We start from the raw sequence: 15390 nt of genomic DNA, 5'->3' as shown, positions 1-15390 counted from the left end.
TTTAAATTTGTTTTTTTGTTTTTTTTGTAATTTTGTTTTCTAAAATGTTAATTTGTTTTGCACTTCTCGGCCACCGTAGTGTGTGTATTATTTAAAACTAAACTGAATAATAATTGGTTACCTTCAAATAATTGTGCAGCATGTGTTCCTGATTTACATTCAGTGTTAGCATGTAAAGAAGGACCCACCGTGACACTGACCAGGTGCTAAAAATTAAAAACTGTACGCTGTGGTTCTCTCTCTCTCTCTCTCTCTCTCTCTCTCTCTCTCTCAGTTCAGCAGAAGTGAAACTGATCTGATCCTGTTCTGTTCGAGTGTGGATCTGTTCCGTGTCTGTGTTTGTAGTTTTGTTGATAATTGAAGTTGATGAACGCAGGTGAGTTTATACATTTCCACACTTCTGTACATTACTGTGTATTGTTACTTTATGTAGTTCAGATTGTTGATTTGATTTAAACACACTTGTTTTGAACAGAACACTCACGAACTAAACCAGGAAGTCTTGGACATTCGCCTGACATTCGAGTTTCTTTCGGCTCGTTCTCAGCTAATAAACATCCAAAAATGAGTGAAACTGCATTAACTGATTCTGCAGTAAACAAGGAACAAACTACAATCAAATATGTTTAAAACGTTTTTTCTGTACATCTTTATTTTCTGTTATTTTGTAAATGTGAGGTTCATCTGCGTTGAAATGGTAAGGAAGTGCTAAGGGAGCGTCTACAAAGTGCTTGAAGCCGAGGTGTAGTTATTACCCAGTGGCATGTACCATTCAATACAACTGTATAAAGTCCTACAGTATGTGTACAGTCAAAATATATAGTCAATATAAAATCAATCATTTTAATATAATAAACGATGCAATAGTTACCTAGTGACATGTACCACCCACTACACGTAAATTACAGAAACAAACCCTACAGTATGGGTACTGTAATAAAGAATTAAAAGTAAAAAAAAAATCATAATTTTTTAATATATCCAAGGATGTAGTAGTTAACTAGTCACCTGTACTAGTTACTACAACCACAATACAAATATAAAAGTCCCACAGCATGGGTACAGTAACGAATCATAAAATGACACCCAAGGACACTGTACAATAAAAATAAAGAAAATCTAAGCAAAATTATGAATAAAATACACATTTACAAACATGGAAAACACCAAACATGTGGCACAGTTCTGGGTCACCCAAAAGCCAGCTGGAAAAGATGATTTTGAGACGGGTTTTGAACACAGCTGCAGATGAGGAGGCACGTAGCTCAAGAGGGAGAATATTCCACAACTTGGGGCCAGGGCCGAGCTGGAGAATATGATGTTAGCAGACTTCCAAGATATGAAGGTGCGAGGCTGTGTAGAGATCTAAAAACCAGAACAACAGTTTATATTGTATTCTGTATTGTACTGGAAGCCAATGTAGGTGTTTTAAACTTGGGGTGATGTGCTCCCAAGGTCTAGTATTGGTTAAAATCCTTGCAGCTGAATTTTGTACATACTGCAGCTTGTTCAAAACCCTAGCACGGAGTCAGTGAAGTACAGCATTGCAGTAGTCAATTCTAGAAGTTACAAAAGCATGGATAATAGTCTCCACAGCAGCATACGAAAGAAAGGAGCGGATCCTGGCAATGTTCTTAAGATGGAAAAAGGCTACCTTACAAGTATTTTTTATATGGAGCTCAAAACGACAGAGTGGAATCAAAGATCACTCTCAGATTTCTAATCTGGCTAGATGATGAAACTGTGAAATCCGGAACAGAAACAGTGATGGTATTAAGCTTCTTAAAAGTAGCTGGAGAGGCAATCAATATGGCCTCTGACTTGTCACTATTTAAACTCAGAAAGTTTTCTTTCATCCAGGACCTCACATCAGCTAAACAGTCCATCAAAACCAAGGGTGGTTGACTGTGTGATGGTTTAGTATATGTATAGATCTGCACATCATCCGTGACGAAACCTGACTGAGCATATCTACCAGGACAGAAGGACTAATATTTTTTACATTTCTAAAAGTGAACTGGCATGATTCACGATGCCCTTGCTGATGACACGGTAAAAAAATAAATAAAAGAAAACAGCCTTATGATCAGAAATGAACAGATCAATGCCACGCATATTAGTTGGAGAAATACCAGATGAACAAACAATATCCAAGATATGACCTTTGTTATGTGTAGGAAAGTCTACATTCAGAGTGATATCAAAGCACTGGAGCAGATTTAAGAATTCAGTGGTAAATGAGCAGTTACCAGAATCAACATGAATATTAAAATCACCAAGCAGTAGCAAATCAGAATAATTAGGACTGAGTGAGGTGAGTAATTCAGAAAGCTCAGAAATAAAAACAGGAGGTATTTTAGGTGGTCACTAGATAAGCACTATTAGTAAAGGTCTAGCAGCAGAAATGAGTACAGCTAAGCATTCAAAAGATGACATTTGAGGTACAGGAACCGTTTTTACTCTGAACTTTGATTGATAAACCACAGCAAGTGCTCCACCACGGCCAGTTAAGCATGGTGTGTCCAGATATTTATAGTGGGAAGAGTTTGGTTCAGAGCAAAATAGTCATTAGGCTGTTGCCAGGTTTCAGTTAAACACAGCACATCAATGTTATGTTCCAGAATAACATCTGCGATATACGCTCCCTTGTTATTAAGAGAGCGAACATTATACAGAGCACATTTTACATTTATATCAGCGCTCAGTTGGAGTAGATTGATTTTTGGTACATAGAGTAGATTCCGACCGTAGTTTCCGTTGTTCTGGTGGGAGGAGCCTAGCATCACCTTGGCAACCTCACAGCGTTGCAGAGACCAGAATGAGGAAATGTTGTTGTTAGCATGCTGTTGGTCAACAAAAGTCCGACTTGAGCCTCGGTGGGAATATTTAGGCCTTTGCAAAATACCAAGGTCGTGGTGGAGCAGTAAAGAATTCGGAGCTTTATACCGTGAATGTCTTAGAGCATAGAGTTCACTGAAAGAGTACTTTATCATCATGATGAGACTGCAGACGTTGTGTGGACCACAAAAGTTGCAGAGATTCCAGCCATCTAATCTCAGCAGCCAAAGGAGCAATCCAAAACAATCCACATTGACAGAGAAAGGAGTTAGACACAATAGCAGATGTTACACAGAGCAGTGGACACAAAACAGTTATTCCACTAACTCTCACTGCTCTGGATACACCGCTTCACACCATAGTAGCATAGTAGCGTTAGCAGAGAGAGAACCCCATAGTACAAGCACAGTAAAAACATCCTGAAGTAAAATCCAATGCATTCAATCCAGTAAAATGTTTTGTGAAATTTTTGAAAACTTATGCGCCAGCATCCACCATCACCATGACAACCAACATGACAACATGATAAAGATTAACAACGATTAAGAAACACAAGTTTTGATAAGACAAAGGTTGTAGTAGTTAACTAGTGACTTGTACTAAATACTACAGGCCCATTTTAACACTAGAAGTCCCAGAGAGGGGTCATTTAGCATTTCTACCTTTGGAACCCAGAGACGGGTCGAATGACCTGAAGGATTTTAGCTAACATCCTATAATCACCGTCTTTTGTTCTGCAAATAAGGCCATTACTGTCGCACCACAGGAGGTTGTTGTTTTCCATTGAGTTTAGCCATTTAGTTTCTAGTTAGTTCTATTCAGTTTATTGTATTTGATAATATAAAGACTATACATATTGTATTTAGTTTAGTTTTATTTGAGCAAAAAAGCACTGAAACAATGAATCATTTTTTATATATTTTAAATAGAGAATTAGAAATTTTAGAGCAAGGTACAGCTGTGAGTAATGACCAGAAGCATTTGTGTCTAAGTCAAGAGGACTGAAATTTCAGTGTGAAAAATATACAAAAGAACAACTGTTATTTGTTTCCATGCTTTTTATTTTTGTTATAAAAATAATAAAAAAAATACAAGGAATAAAACAATTCCACACATATTTACAATAGGCTGCAGTGGGGGGCTGCGTGTGTGTGTGTGAGTGGCATGTCCTTCTTGTGTGACTAGCATTTCAGCACTCACTCAGCAGTCTGTCTGCACTGTCGGAACATACCTGGCACTGCCTGGGTATGTCCCTGGTACATTTGCCACACGTGTATTTGTAGCAGTCAACACATCTCTCAGTTGCACAATTGTTCGTGCATCGATGGTTGACCTGACACTTCGCCCTTTTGCCAGGGCTGGGTGTGGAAGGTTGTTGCCGAAGGAGTTTCTCCTTGCGTGCCTTCTTTTCACTCACATGAGAGTCACCTAACTCTTTTGCAAGCTCAACCAGGAAGTCCACCCGTCTCTCCTGCACCCCAGTGCATGCCTGATAAAGAACATGCGCATTCAGTGCTGCCATGTCAATCATGTTGTAGAACACGGCGACTGGCCATCTCCGTGTTCCTGCACGCACGCTGTACTCCCGCACCATTTGGTCCATTACATCCACACCGCACTTTGTGTGGTTGTATTGTGTGACCGTGTTTGGCTTCCTTTTGTTGGTATCCTCAGTCTCAACCACGCTGTGCATGCTGCTGAGAATGTAGACGGCCTTCTTTCGTTTGGGTGCATACACTGTCAGTGTGGCACCAGTGGTTGAAAACACCTGAGTGGTGAATTCAGTGCGGTCCATCTGTCTAGTGGATTGAGGAATTTCCCGGCGACTCTTGTTGACTGTGCCGAGGATAGTGGTTTTCCGGCTAAGCAGTCGTTGTGCAAGTGACAATGATGTAAAGAAATTGTCCGTGGTTACAGTTCTGCCCTTGTCCATGAATGGTTCCATCAGCCTCATCACTACAGTTTCGGACAGTCTCTCCCTGCTGGGACGACTGGGGTCCTTGCCAAGATATGGGAGGACATTACAGATGTACTTTGATTTCAAGTCGCAAGCCACCCAAAACTTGATGCCAAACTTGTCTGGTTTTGTTGCAATGTATTGCAGAAAACAGCAGCGAGTCTTTGACGGGAAAAGCTGTTCATCAATAGTGATGTGTCGACCAGGGCAGTTGGTGACAAACGATCTCCACACATCGGAGATTGCAGCAAACTTATCGGTCTCCGCTCGCTCACTGCGTGTGAACATGTCATCAAAGCGTAGGTGTTGCATGATGTCTTGGAAGCGGTTTCGGGCCATAGTTGCAATGATCCTTGGGTTTGCCAGGTTTGCTGACCAGCTGTCACGTAGTGATGGAACCTTGGTCACCCCCCGCAAGATAATGACTGAAATAAATGCCATTAGTTCCGGGAGATCCATGAACCAATCCACCTGCTCTGTGTGACGTGCATGTTGAGTAGTCCATTCTTGAATGCTACGAAGCATGTCAAGAGTGATAAAACAGAGGAAGCTCTGAAGGCGACTCCGGACACTTCGTCTGGCCTTAGCCCTTGGCTCTCCATCTGTAGGGTACGGTTCTATTGGGGTGAAATGGAGACGTTTCCCCACTTGTACTTCACGCCACACTGTGCCATCTTTTGCGGTCTCTGTCGGCTCACTCGCCAACCGAGCTCTCTTTTTTGGTAGAGGAGGAGTCTCCTCATCTGCAAGATAAATAATTTCAAATTAACATTTTGTTTTGGTTCTAAATAAAAAAGATAGTCAGGAAATAAAAATAGGTAATTTGAAAAATCTAACCTGAAGACAGCTCAGAGTCCGAATCCGGTTGAAGGACTATGTCTTCTCCATCTGAGTCACAAGGGTTGGTGTTGCTCAGGATCAGTTCCAATGCCTGTTGAGTGGTGAGCCTTCTCTGCATTTTGTTTCTTTTGAACAAAATAGGTGAAGCAGTCACCTATTTATCCCCCACAGCACAAAAGGCTGCATGCAAATTTGCTAAGGTGTTAGCAACCTTATGCATATCCCCTGCACAACAATGCAGCTGGGGGGTGGGCAGACACACTCAGGAGCAGCTTACATTCTTTTGCTTACACTCATAATATAAACTCATATTACACTCAAAAACATAAATAAATTATTTTAGAAAAACTTGAAAACTTGAAACAGATTGTATGTTTTGCAAACTATATGTACAATATAACCAGTTGATTTCACAACTGTTAAGAGTATGTTAGAAATTGATTTTTTAGGTAAAATTTATTGATTTATATGGTAAAACTTTTTGACTTATAACTACTTAAAAAGCTGACTTTTGGATGGAAAAAGCCATTACATAATGTCTGGCTAATTCTCTGTACAGAACATTTAGGAACAGGGAACTGAAACTGATCTTTGTGAGTTTTTAGTCCTTTTCAAGTATTAGACAGACGTTAGTGTGAATTCAGCTCTACTCCCCCCTGCAGATTCCTCAGGCAATGGCCACATTTACAAATGAAAGGATGCTAATTGGAGCCATCAGAGTCGTCAGTTCGGACTAAGGGTCATTTGACCCTCTTTCGGGACTTCAGGGGGGAGCTCGAAATTTCTGGGACTTCTAGTGTTAAATTAAAAGTCCCACAGTATGGCCACTGTAGGTAATCAAAGAAAAACCGAGAAACGGAAATGTTGATAAGACGAAGGTTGTAGTGGTTTCTCTGTCTCTTATACTACTTACTACAACCACATTACAAATTAAAAGTCCCACAGCATCAGTACAATAGGTAATCAAAAATGTTTAAAAATTAAATAACTTGTAAATAACTTGCTGTGTTTACTGGTGTTTTTGTTTACGTGTAGAAAAATGGCTGAATCCAAAATTTCAGTAGCTCAGGACGAGTTCAGCTGTTCAGTCTGTCTGGAAACACTGAAGGATCCAGCTGCTATTCCATGTGGACACAGTTTCTGTATGGTGTGTATTAATAACTGCTGGGATCAGGAGGATGATAAGGGAACATACAGCTGTCCACAGTGTAGAAAAACCTTCACTCCAAGACCTGAAGTTAGTAAAAACACCATGCTGGCTGGAGTTGTGAAGAAACTGAAGAAAACAGAACTTCAAGCTCCACATCCTGGTCACTGTTCCACTGGACCTGAAGATGTGGATTGTGATTTTTGTACAGAGAGAAAATCCAAAGCGCTAAAATCCTGTCTGGTGTGTTTGGCCTCTTTCTGTGAAACTCACCTTCAGCCTCACAATCAAATTCCTGTTTATAAGACGCACAAGCTGGTTGAAGCCTCCAGACGACTCCAGGATCAGATCTGCTCTCAGCACAATAAACTGCTGGAGGTTTACTGTCGTACTGATCAGCAGTGTATCTGCATGTTGTGTACCATGGATGATCACAACGGACATATTACAATATCAGCTGCAGCAGAGAGAACTGAGAAACAGGTACAATATTATACAGCTCTCTTTAATACGTTACAACTCATTAGCATTTACAATGACATTGTTATGTGGTGCTCGTACACAATACAAGTAAATTCTGAATTGTTATTCTGTGTAGAAGCAGCTGCTGGAGATCCAGAGAAAATTCCAGGAGAAAATCCAGAACAGAGAGAAGGAACTTTGTGAGCTAATAAAGGCTGTGGAGTCTCACAAGGTAAGTTTTATAAACAAAAAGCTCTCAGGATCAGTCCGACTCTCCTCCATTAAACCAATCTCCATTAAAAATGAGATATTTTATATCTCAGGTAACTTTGCATGTGATGGAGCATTTTTGTTTATGAATTTAAAAAATTCTTTAAATTCTGCCTGGTTAGTTAGTGATTGATGCTGTACAGCAATTCTGAGGTTGTGCTAATAATTGTAAGGGTGAAAAGATCAGATTAAGACTTTGACTGAGCCACCCAAAAAGATTATTAATTGTTGCTTTGGATCAAGGTGCTTAAACTTAAATTACTGTTTAAGATTTCTGGTAAAGATATCAGAAGATCACTACATTGAATTTCCCAGTCCAGTCCAGGCTGCTGTTTCCTGATACTCAAAAGAATTTCTGTAATAGTATGCTACCACCAGCACATTTTACAGTATATATGGTGTTTTTAGGTTTAATCCACACATATCATTTTTAATTAAGGACATACAGCAGCAGGTGTGTTGTATCGAAGCTCTGTGAGGAAATATAACACACATAAAGTGATGATGAACACTGTAGAAGTGCTGGAGTTTAAAGGTAGAAGGTAGAAGACTGGAACTCTTTCTTATATTTAGGAAGTAGAGTATCAAGTACTGCAGAATGTGGACATGATGATGATGGTAACATTTTCAAGGGTATGAAGAATCAAGCCATTTAGCACCATCACCAAGCTATGAGTGATGAAAGTCTTAGTCCGGCCAGTAGCTACATATTAATGTGAAGGATGAACAAATATCTGCGTGATAAATGTTTCCTCTTTCTGAATCTTCTAACAGTGTTCTGCACAATCAGCAGTGAAGAACATTGGGAGGATCTGTACTGAACTAATCAACTTAATTAACAGAAGATGCTCTGAGCTAAAAGATCTGATCAGAGATCGAGAGACAGCAGAAGTAAGTCGAGCTGAAAAAGTCCTGAAGCAGGTGGAGCAGCAGATTGTAGAGCTGAAGAGGAAAGATGCTGAACTGGAACAGCTTTCACACACAGAGGATCCTGTCCATTTCCTCCAGGTAACAGCACTAACAATTATTATTATTGCTGCACCAGTCATAAAGTAATAAATTACAGCGGTACCTTGTAACTTCACGTCCCCTAAACGCAAAATCTTTAAAACGTTGATGCCTTTCGTCAAGAAATTTCTTCCCTTAAACTCAGTTATTTTCATTCATTCAAACATGTTGGGGAGAGCCGGAAACGCAACAGCAAAGCTTCCTTTCCTGTCTTCCCAGAGGTCTCCTTTTTATAGGCGTCTCCCCCTGATGGTAGCTTTGCACATCTTTGTTCATCTTCCACAACTCTATAACATAGGGAAACCCCCCCTACACAAAACACATTATGACCCATAAAGTTGTAACACTTGGGGTTCTGAGAAATTGTGAGAATCAGAATCAGCTTTTCTGAGAGATCATGAAATACTGTTAATGTTATTAGGAGAAACATCACTCTGTGCTTCATGTCTGTTGTCCATCATTTGTGATTCATCATCATCTTGTTGTTTCTCTGTGAACATTATCTGTCTGGATGTAGAATTTTCAGTCTCTCTCGGCTCCTGCTGGATCTGCAGAATCAGCTGCCATCACAATCAGTCCTTTCCTCTCATTTGATGATGTTACAAAGTCTGTATCTCAGCTGAGAGAGAAAGTAGAAGAATTCTGGAAAGAGCAGTGTGAGAAGATACCAGATGAAGGTGAGTTCAAGCCCTCAGTGTTCCATTGTCTCCAAAATGCTTCAGTACTCAAACATCAAACAAAACAATCAAATCCACATTTTGTTCATTCTTTTTGCAGTGAAGAAAGTCTGGATTACTCCACCTACTGAGCTTAAAATCAGAAAAGATTTTCTATACTGTAAGTTTCTCACAAGCACACAAACATACACAGTGCAGTGAAAAAGTATTTGCACCCCCCCAGTTATCTGTATTTTTACAGATTTGTCAGTTCAGATGCTACAGCAGCTCAGTTTGGTTCAAGTCTAAATCTGATTAAGTCCAAAACCTAAACTTTATTTCCTTAGATTTATTTTAACAAAGATCTGCTCTTATTTGGAGTTGTTGTGTTTGGAGTGTTTAATCTTTAAATCATGAACTGATGACCCGACGTTCTTTAGCCCTGAAACACCATCACACAACCACCACCATGACTGACTGTTAGTAAGATGTTTTTATTGTAAAATGCTGTTTTAGCTTTATTGCAGGTAAGAATAATAATTCTGACTCATCAGTTCACAGAACATCATCACCAAAAAGCTTGAGGGTCATTAAGGTTGTTATATTGGTAAATGAGAGGCGAGGCTTTATGTTCCTCTTAGTTAACAGTGATTTTACCTTGTGACTCTCCCATGGATTTTATTTGTGCTCAGTCTGCTTCTAATACTGGAATCATTAAATCAGATCTAAATTGAGGTCAGCAGGTCCTGCAGTTTCTTAAATGTTTGTCTGGGTTCTTGTATGTTTTCCTTGATGAGACATTGATGAGCTCTTAAAGCATCTTAACTGTTCCAGGTGTCATTTGGAGATCGTGGCTCTTACTGTGGTTTGCTGGAGTACTAAAACCTTAGGACTGGCTTTGTAACTTTTTCCAGACTGATATATTACAATTACTTTTTTGATCTATTTCTTGTTTGTGTGTATGTGTAGAGTTTGTATGCATTTTTGTAGTGTTTGTGTAATGTATGTGTGTGTTTGTGTGATTGTGTAGTGTTTGTGTATGTGTAAGGTTTGTATGCGTTTTTGTAATGTATGTATAATGTGTGTGTATATGTAATGTATGTGTGTTTGTGTAGTGTCTGTGTGTGTTTGTGTGTGTTTGGATTGTGTGTTGCTGGTGTGTGTCAGTGTACTTTTTGTGAATGTGCCGTGTTTGTGGGGTGTCTATATGTCTGTGTAGTGTTCATGTGTGTTTGTGTAATATTTGTTTGTTTGAGTAGTATTTGTGTGTATGTGTAGTGTCTGTGTGTATTTGCGCAGTGTATGTGTAATGTATGTGTGTGTTTGTGGTGTTAATGTGTTTGTGGTGTTCATGTGTTTTTGTATAGCATTCATGTGTGTTTGAGTAGTATTTGTGTGTTTGTGGTGTTTATGTGTGTTTGTGTATTATTTGTGTTATTGTGTAGTGTTTGTTTGTGTTTGTGTGATTGTGTAATGAGTGTGTGTGTATGTAATGTATGTGTGATTGTGTAGTGTTTATGTGTGTGTGTAGGGTTTGTATTAGGGCTGGGCGATATATCGAGTTTTAAAGATATATCGATATATTTTCATACGCGATATAAGATAAGACAATATCGCGTATATCGATATACAGTAGATGTTGCGTTCTATTGGCATGTTCTAAACAGCTCTAGTGACTATAGAGCTCCGTCTAAAAATGATATTTTCGTTGTTGATCTCTTTGAATCAATAACACTTGCATTGATGTAGATTTGAAAATGACAATACTGAATATAACATTTCAAGAACAAAACTGTTTGATGTTTATATGAGCTTTGATCTGGTCTGGGTGCGGGGTTTTATATCGGGCGCAGAACGCTGAGACGAGCGAGCGAGCGCAGCTACTATGGGGAGCGAGATGCGGGTGTTACCCCGAAAAAATAATAATGAAAACACACACAAGAAAAGCAAAAGAGAACTTAATATGTTCACAATGATTGGGAGGAAAAGTGTTTCATTCGCGGGACGACGGCAGAATGTGGAGAGAGGCTTCAGTACATGTCACAGAAACGTCCATTTAAATCGTAGCTTTTAAAAAATCTTACTTAACTTATCATTTGTATAAACATGGGACAGAGTTCATGATTTGTTCTAAAACAAAAGTAGTGATCAGTACAAACGGGATCAGTACAAACGGGACATTATTTGAAGATGGGACTGTTAATGATTTTCAAAAAAAATGCTACAGAAGTCATAATTTATAAAAAATAAATAAATAAATAAAAAAAATTGTGTGATTTTGATCAAAATGCTACAAATGTGCTCATTCATACAAAACTGTCAGGAACAATATTTACAAAAATATCAGAGATGTGATCACTCTGACTTTCAGAAATAAATAATGTTACATGTTTAAATATGTCTGTGTTTCCTGCCATGGTAAATCATTGTTAATAATTATTGCAAGAAATAATTAACATGTGATCAGACAGTCTCTTCACATATATGAATATTTATTATTAGTATTATTAATCATAATATTATCATTAAAGGTAAACCATGCAACCTTATGTTATTCAGGAAGTTGGTATCCTACAAGTAGCCCTTTGGCTTACTCAGTACCCTTAAAGTAGCCCTCTATTTTAAAAAGGTTGGTGACCCCTGATTTAATATATGCCAATAGTTTATTTTTGAGGAATTTCTCTACAGCGGAATGTTAATAAAAGTGCCTGTATAACATTTGGAACATGTAGCTTTGTCTCAGAAGTGTCTTTTTGTTATTACTGTATGGGATGAAAAAATATCGAGATATATATCGAATATCGCCATTCAGCTAAAAAATATCGAGATATTATTTTTGCTCCATATCGCCCAGCCCTAGTTTGTATATGTTTTTGTAGTGTTTGTGTAATGTATGTGTAATGTGTGTGTTTGTAGTGTCTGTGTGTAAGTGTAGGGTTTGTATGTGTTTGTGTGTGTTGCTGGTGTGTGTCTGTGTACTTTTTTGTTATTGTGCCGTGTTTGTGGGGTGTCTATAGGTCTGTGTAGTGTTCATGTGTGTTTGTGTAGTATTTGTGTGTTTGAGTAGTATTTGTGTGTATGTGTAGTGTCTGTGTGTATTCGTGCAGTGTATGTGTGTGTTTGTGGTGTTCATGTGTGTTTGTGTAGCATTCATGTGTGTTTGAGTAGTATCTGTGTGTTTGTGTAGCATTCATGTGTGTTTGAGTACTATTTGTGTGTTTGAGTAGTATTTATGTGTATGTATTGTGTCTATATGTCTGTGTGTTTGTGTAGTGTCTGTTTGTTTGTGTAGTGTCTGTGTGTATTTGTGTAGTGTCTGTGTGTATGTGTATGGTTTGAATCTGTTTGTGTAATGTATGTGTGTGTTTGTATGTATGTATGTGTAGTGTCTGTGTAACATATGTGTGTGTTTGTGTGATTGTGTAGTGTCTGTGTGTATGTGTAGGGGTTGTATGGGTTTGTGTGATTGTGTATTGTTTGTGTGTATGTGTAGGGTTTGTATGGGTTTGTGTGATTGTGTAGTGTTTGTGTGTATGTGTCAGGTTTGTATGTGTTTGTGTGATTGTGTAGTGTATGTGTGTATGTGTAGGGTTAGTATGTGTTTGTGTGTATGTGTAGGGTTTGTATTTGTTTGTGTGCTTGTGTAGTGTCTGTGTGTATGTGTAGGGTTAGTATGTGTTTGTGAGATTGTGTAGTGTCTGTGTGTATGTGTGGGGTTAGTATGTGTTAGTGTGATTGTGTAGTGTTTGTGTGTATGTGTAGGGTTAGTATGTGTTTGTGTGATTGTGTAGTGTGTGTGTATGTGTAGGGTTAGTATGTGTTTGTGTGATTGTGTAGTGTTTGTGTGTATGTGTAGGGTTAGTATGTGTTAGTGAGATTGTGTAGTGTCTGTGTGTATGAAGCTTCTGCAAGATGATTGGAGGATCAGTCGAAAGGCTAAATCCCGTTTTGATTGACAGCTATTTTTAGATCTATACCGTCACTTAATCACTGGGAGCTTCAGTCCCATCATTGATTTTGCAAGTGAAGTCAAAAGACAAACTGCAACCCATTTCAGGCCATTTTCTTGAAAAGGAACGGAGGGCAGAATTTATATATAAGTAAATTGACAAATTTTATAATGTAAGCCAACGATGAGCTTCCCCTCTTTGAAAGACCAGCAGCCGCCACTGGTGTGTGTATATGTAATGTATGTGTGTTTGTGTAGTGTCTGTGTGTACGTGTAGGGGTTGTATGTGTTTGTGTGTGTTGCTGGTGTGTGTCTGTGTACTTTTTTGTGAACGTGCCATGTTTGTGAGGTGTCTATATGTCTGTGTAGTGTTCATGTGTGTTTGTGTAGTATTTGTGTGTTTGAGTAGTATTTGTGTGTATGTGTAGTGTCTGTGTGTATTTGTGCAGTGTATGTGTAATGTATGTGTGTGTTTGTAGCATTCATGTGTATTTGAGTAGTATTTGTGTTTGAGTAGTATCTGTGTGTATTTGTGTAGTGTCTGTGTGTATGTAAATGGTTTGTATCTGTTTGTGTAATGTATGTGTGTGTTTGTGTGATTGTGTAGTGTCTGTGTGTATGTGTAGGGTTTGTATGTGTAGGGTTTGTATGGGTTTGTGTGATTGTGTAGTGTTTGTGTGTATGTGTAGGGTTTGTATGTGTTTGTGTGTATGTGTAGGGTTTGTATGTGTTTGTGTGATTGTGTAGTGTTTGTGTGTATGTGTAGGGTTTGTATGTGTTTGTGTGTATGTGTAGGGTTTGTATGTGTTTGTGTGATTGTGTAGTGTTTGTGTGTATGTGTAGGGTTTGTATGTGTGTGTTTGTGTGATTGTGTAGTGTCTGTGTGTATGTGTAGGGTTTGTGTGATTGTGTAGTGTCTGTGTGTATGTGTAGGGTTAGTATGTGTTTGTGTGATTGTATAGTGTTTGTGTGTATGTGTATGGTTAGTATGTGTTTGTGTGATTGTGTAGTGTCTGTGTGTATGTGTAGGGTTAGTATGTGTTTGTGTGATTATGTAGTGTCTGTGTGTATGTGTAGGGTTTGTATGGATTTGTGTGATTGTGAAGTGTTTGTGTGACTGTAGTATTTGTGTAATGTATGTGTGAGTTTGTGTGATTGTGTAGTGTTTGTGTAATGTATGTGTTTGTGTGATTGTGTAGTGTTTGTCTGTTTATGTAGTGTTTGTTTGAATAGTGTTTGTTTGTGTAGTGTTTGTGTAATGTGTGTGTGTGTGTTTGTGTATTGTTTGTGTAATGTATGTTTTTGTTTGTGTGATTGTGTAGTGTTTGTCTGTTTATGTGAGAGGGGGTTTGTATGTGTTTTTGTAGTGTATGTGTAATGTGTGTGTATGTGTTATGTGTAATGTGTGTGTAGTGTCTGTGTGTAAGTGTAGGGTTTGTATGTGTTTGTGTGAGTTTGGATTGTGTGTTGCCAGAGTGTGTCTGTGTACTTTTTGTGAATGTGCCGTGTTTGTGGGGTGTCTGTATGTCTGTGTAGTGTTCATGTGTGTTTGTGTAGTATTTGTGTGGTGTCTGTGTGTATTTGTGTAGTGTTTGTGTTATGAATGTGTGTGTTTGTTTAGTGTCACACTCACACACACTTAGACATACACACAATATACACACACATACACACACTCTTCTATGTTAATTGGTTTATTTTGTGTTTCCTCTCCAGATGTTTGTCGGTTCACACTGGATCCAAACACAGTAAATAAACTCCTCCATCTGTCTGAGGAGAACAAAGTGGTGACCAACAGTGGAACATTACAGTATCCTGATCATCCAGATAGATTTGATATTTACCCTCAGGTTGTGTGTAGAGAGAGTGTGAGTGGACGCTGTTACTGGGAGGTTGAGTGGAGTGGGGATAATTATGTTTTTATAGCAGTGTCATATAAAAGCATCAGCAGGAAGGGAGGTGGTGGTGAGTGTGTGTTTGGACTTAATGATCAGTCCTGGAGTTTGTTCTGTTCTCCATCCAGATTTTCATTCAGGCACAATAACAAAGAGACTAAAATTCCCATAATGCCGAGTTCCTCTAGAATAGGAGTGTATGTGGATTATGAAGCAGGAACTCTGTCCTTCTACAGCGTCTCTGATAGAATGAAGCTCCTCCACAGAGTTCAGACCACATTCACTCAGCTCCTCTACCCGGGGTTTAGAGTTCATTCAGGATCAAAAGTAAAACTGTCAGATTGAACAAATTAAATGTAAAATTTACA

At 38.7% G+C, this 15390-nt stretch overlaps 2 protein-coding genes across 2 annotated transcripts; one reads left to right on the top strand and one right to left on the bottom strand.

The window, feature by feature from the left end:
• The first annotated feature begins 288 nt into the window (after window positions 1–288).
• LOC134326653 (tripartite motif-containing protein 16-like) lies at window positions 289–15373 on the top strand. The gene is made up of 7 exons (XM_063008836.1): window positions 289–376; window positions 6671–7265; window positions 7381–7476; window positions 8289–8522; window positions 9040–9199; window positions 9300–9359; window positions 14844–15373. The coding sequence occupies exons 2-7, from the start codon at window positions 6675–6677 to the stop codon at window positions 15365–15367; spliced, it is 1665 nt and encodes a 554-aa protein (XP_062864906.1). The 5' UTR covers window positions 289–376; window positions 6671–6674; the 3' UTR covers window positions 15368–15373.
• On the bottom strand, window positions 3885–5916 carry LOC134326651 (uncharacterized). Its single transcript, XM_063008834.1, has 2 exons — window positions 5633–5916; window positions 3885–5538 (listed from the first exon to the last, which is right to left on the bottom strand). The coding sequence occupies exons 1-2, from the start codon at window positions 5751–5753 to the stop codon at window positions 4028–4030; spliced, it is 1632 nt and encodes a 543-aa protein (XP_062864904.1). The 5' UTR covers window positions 5754–5916; the 3' UTR covers window positions 3885–4027.
• Window positions 15374–15390: the final 17 nt, after the last annotated feature.

The sequence above is a fragment of the Trichomycterus rosablanca genome, chromosome 14 (genome assembly GCF_030014385.1).
Source record: "Trichomycterus rosablanca isolate fTriRos1 chromosome 14, fTriRos1.hap1, whole genome shotgun sequence".
Classification (NCBI taxonomy): domain Eukaryota; kingdom Metazoa; phylum Chordata; class Actinopteri; order Siluriformes; family Trichomycteridae; genus Trichomycterus; species Trichomycterus rosablanca.
Note: the sequence above shows the minus strand (reverse complement) of the source record. Positions and strands in the feature narration are given on the sequence as shown.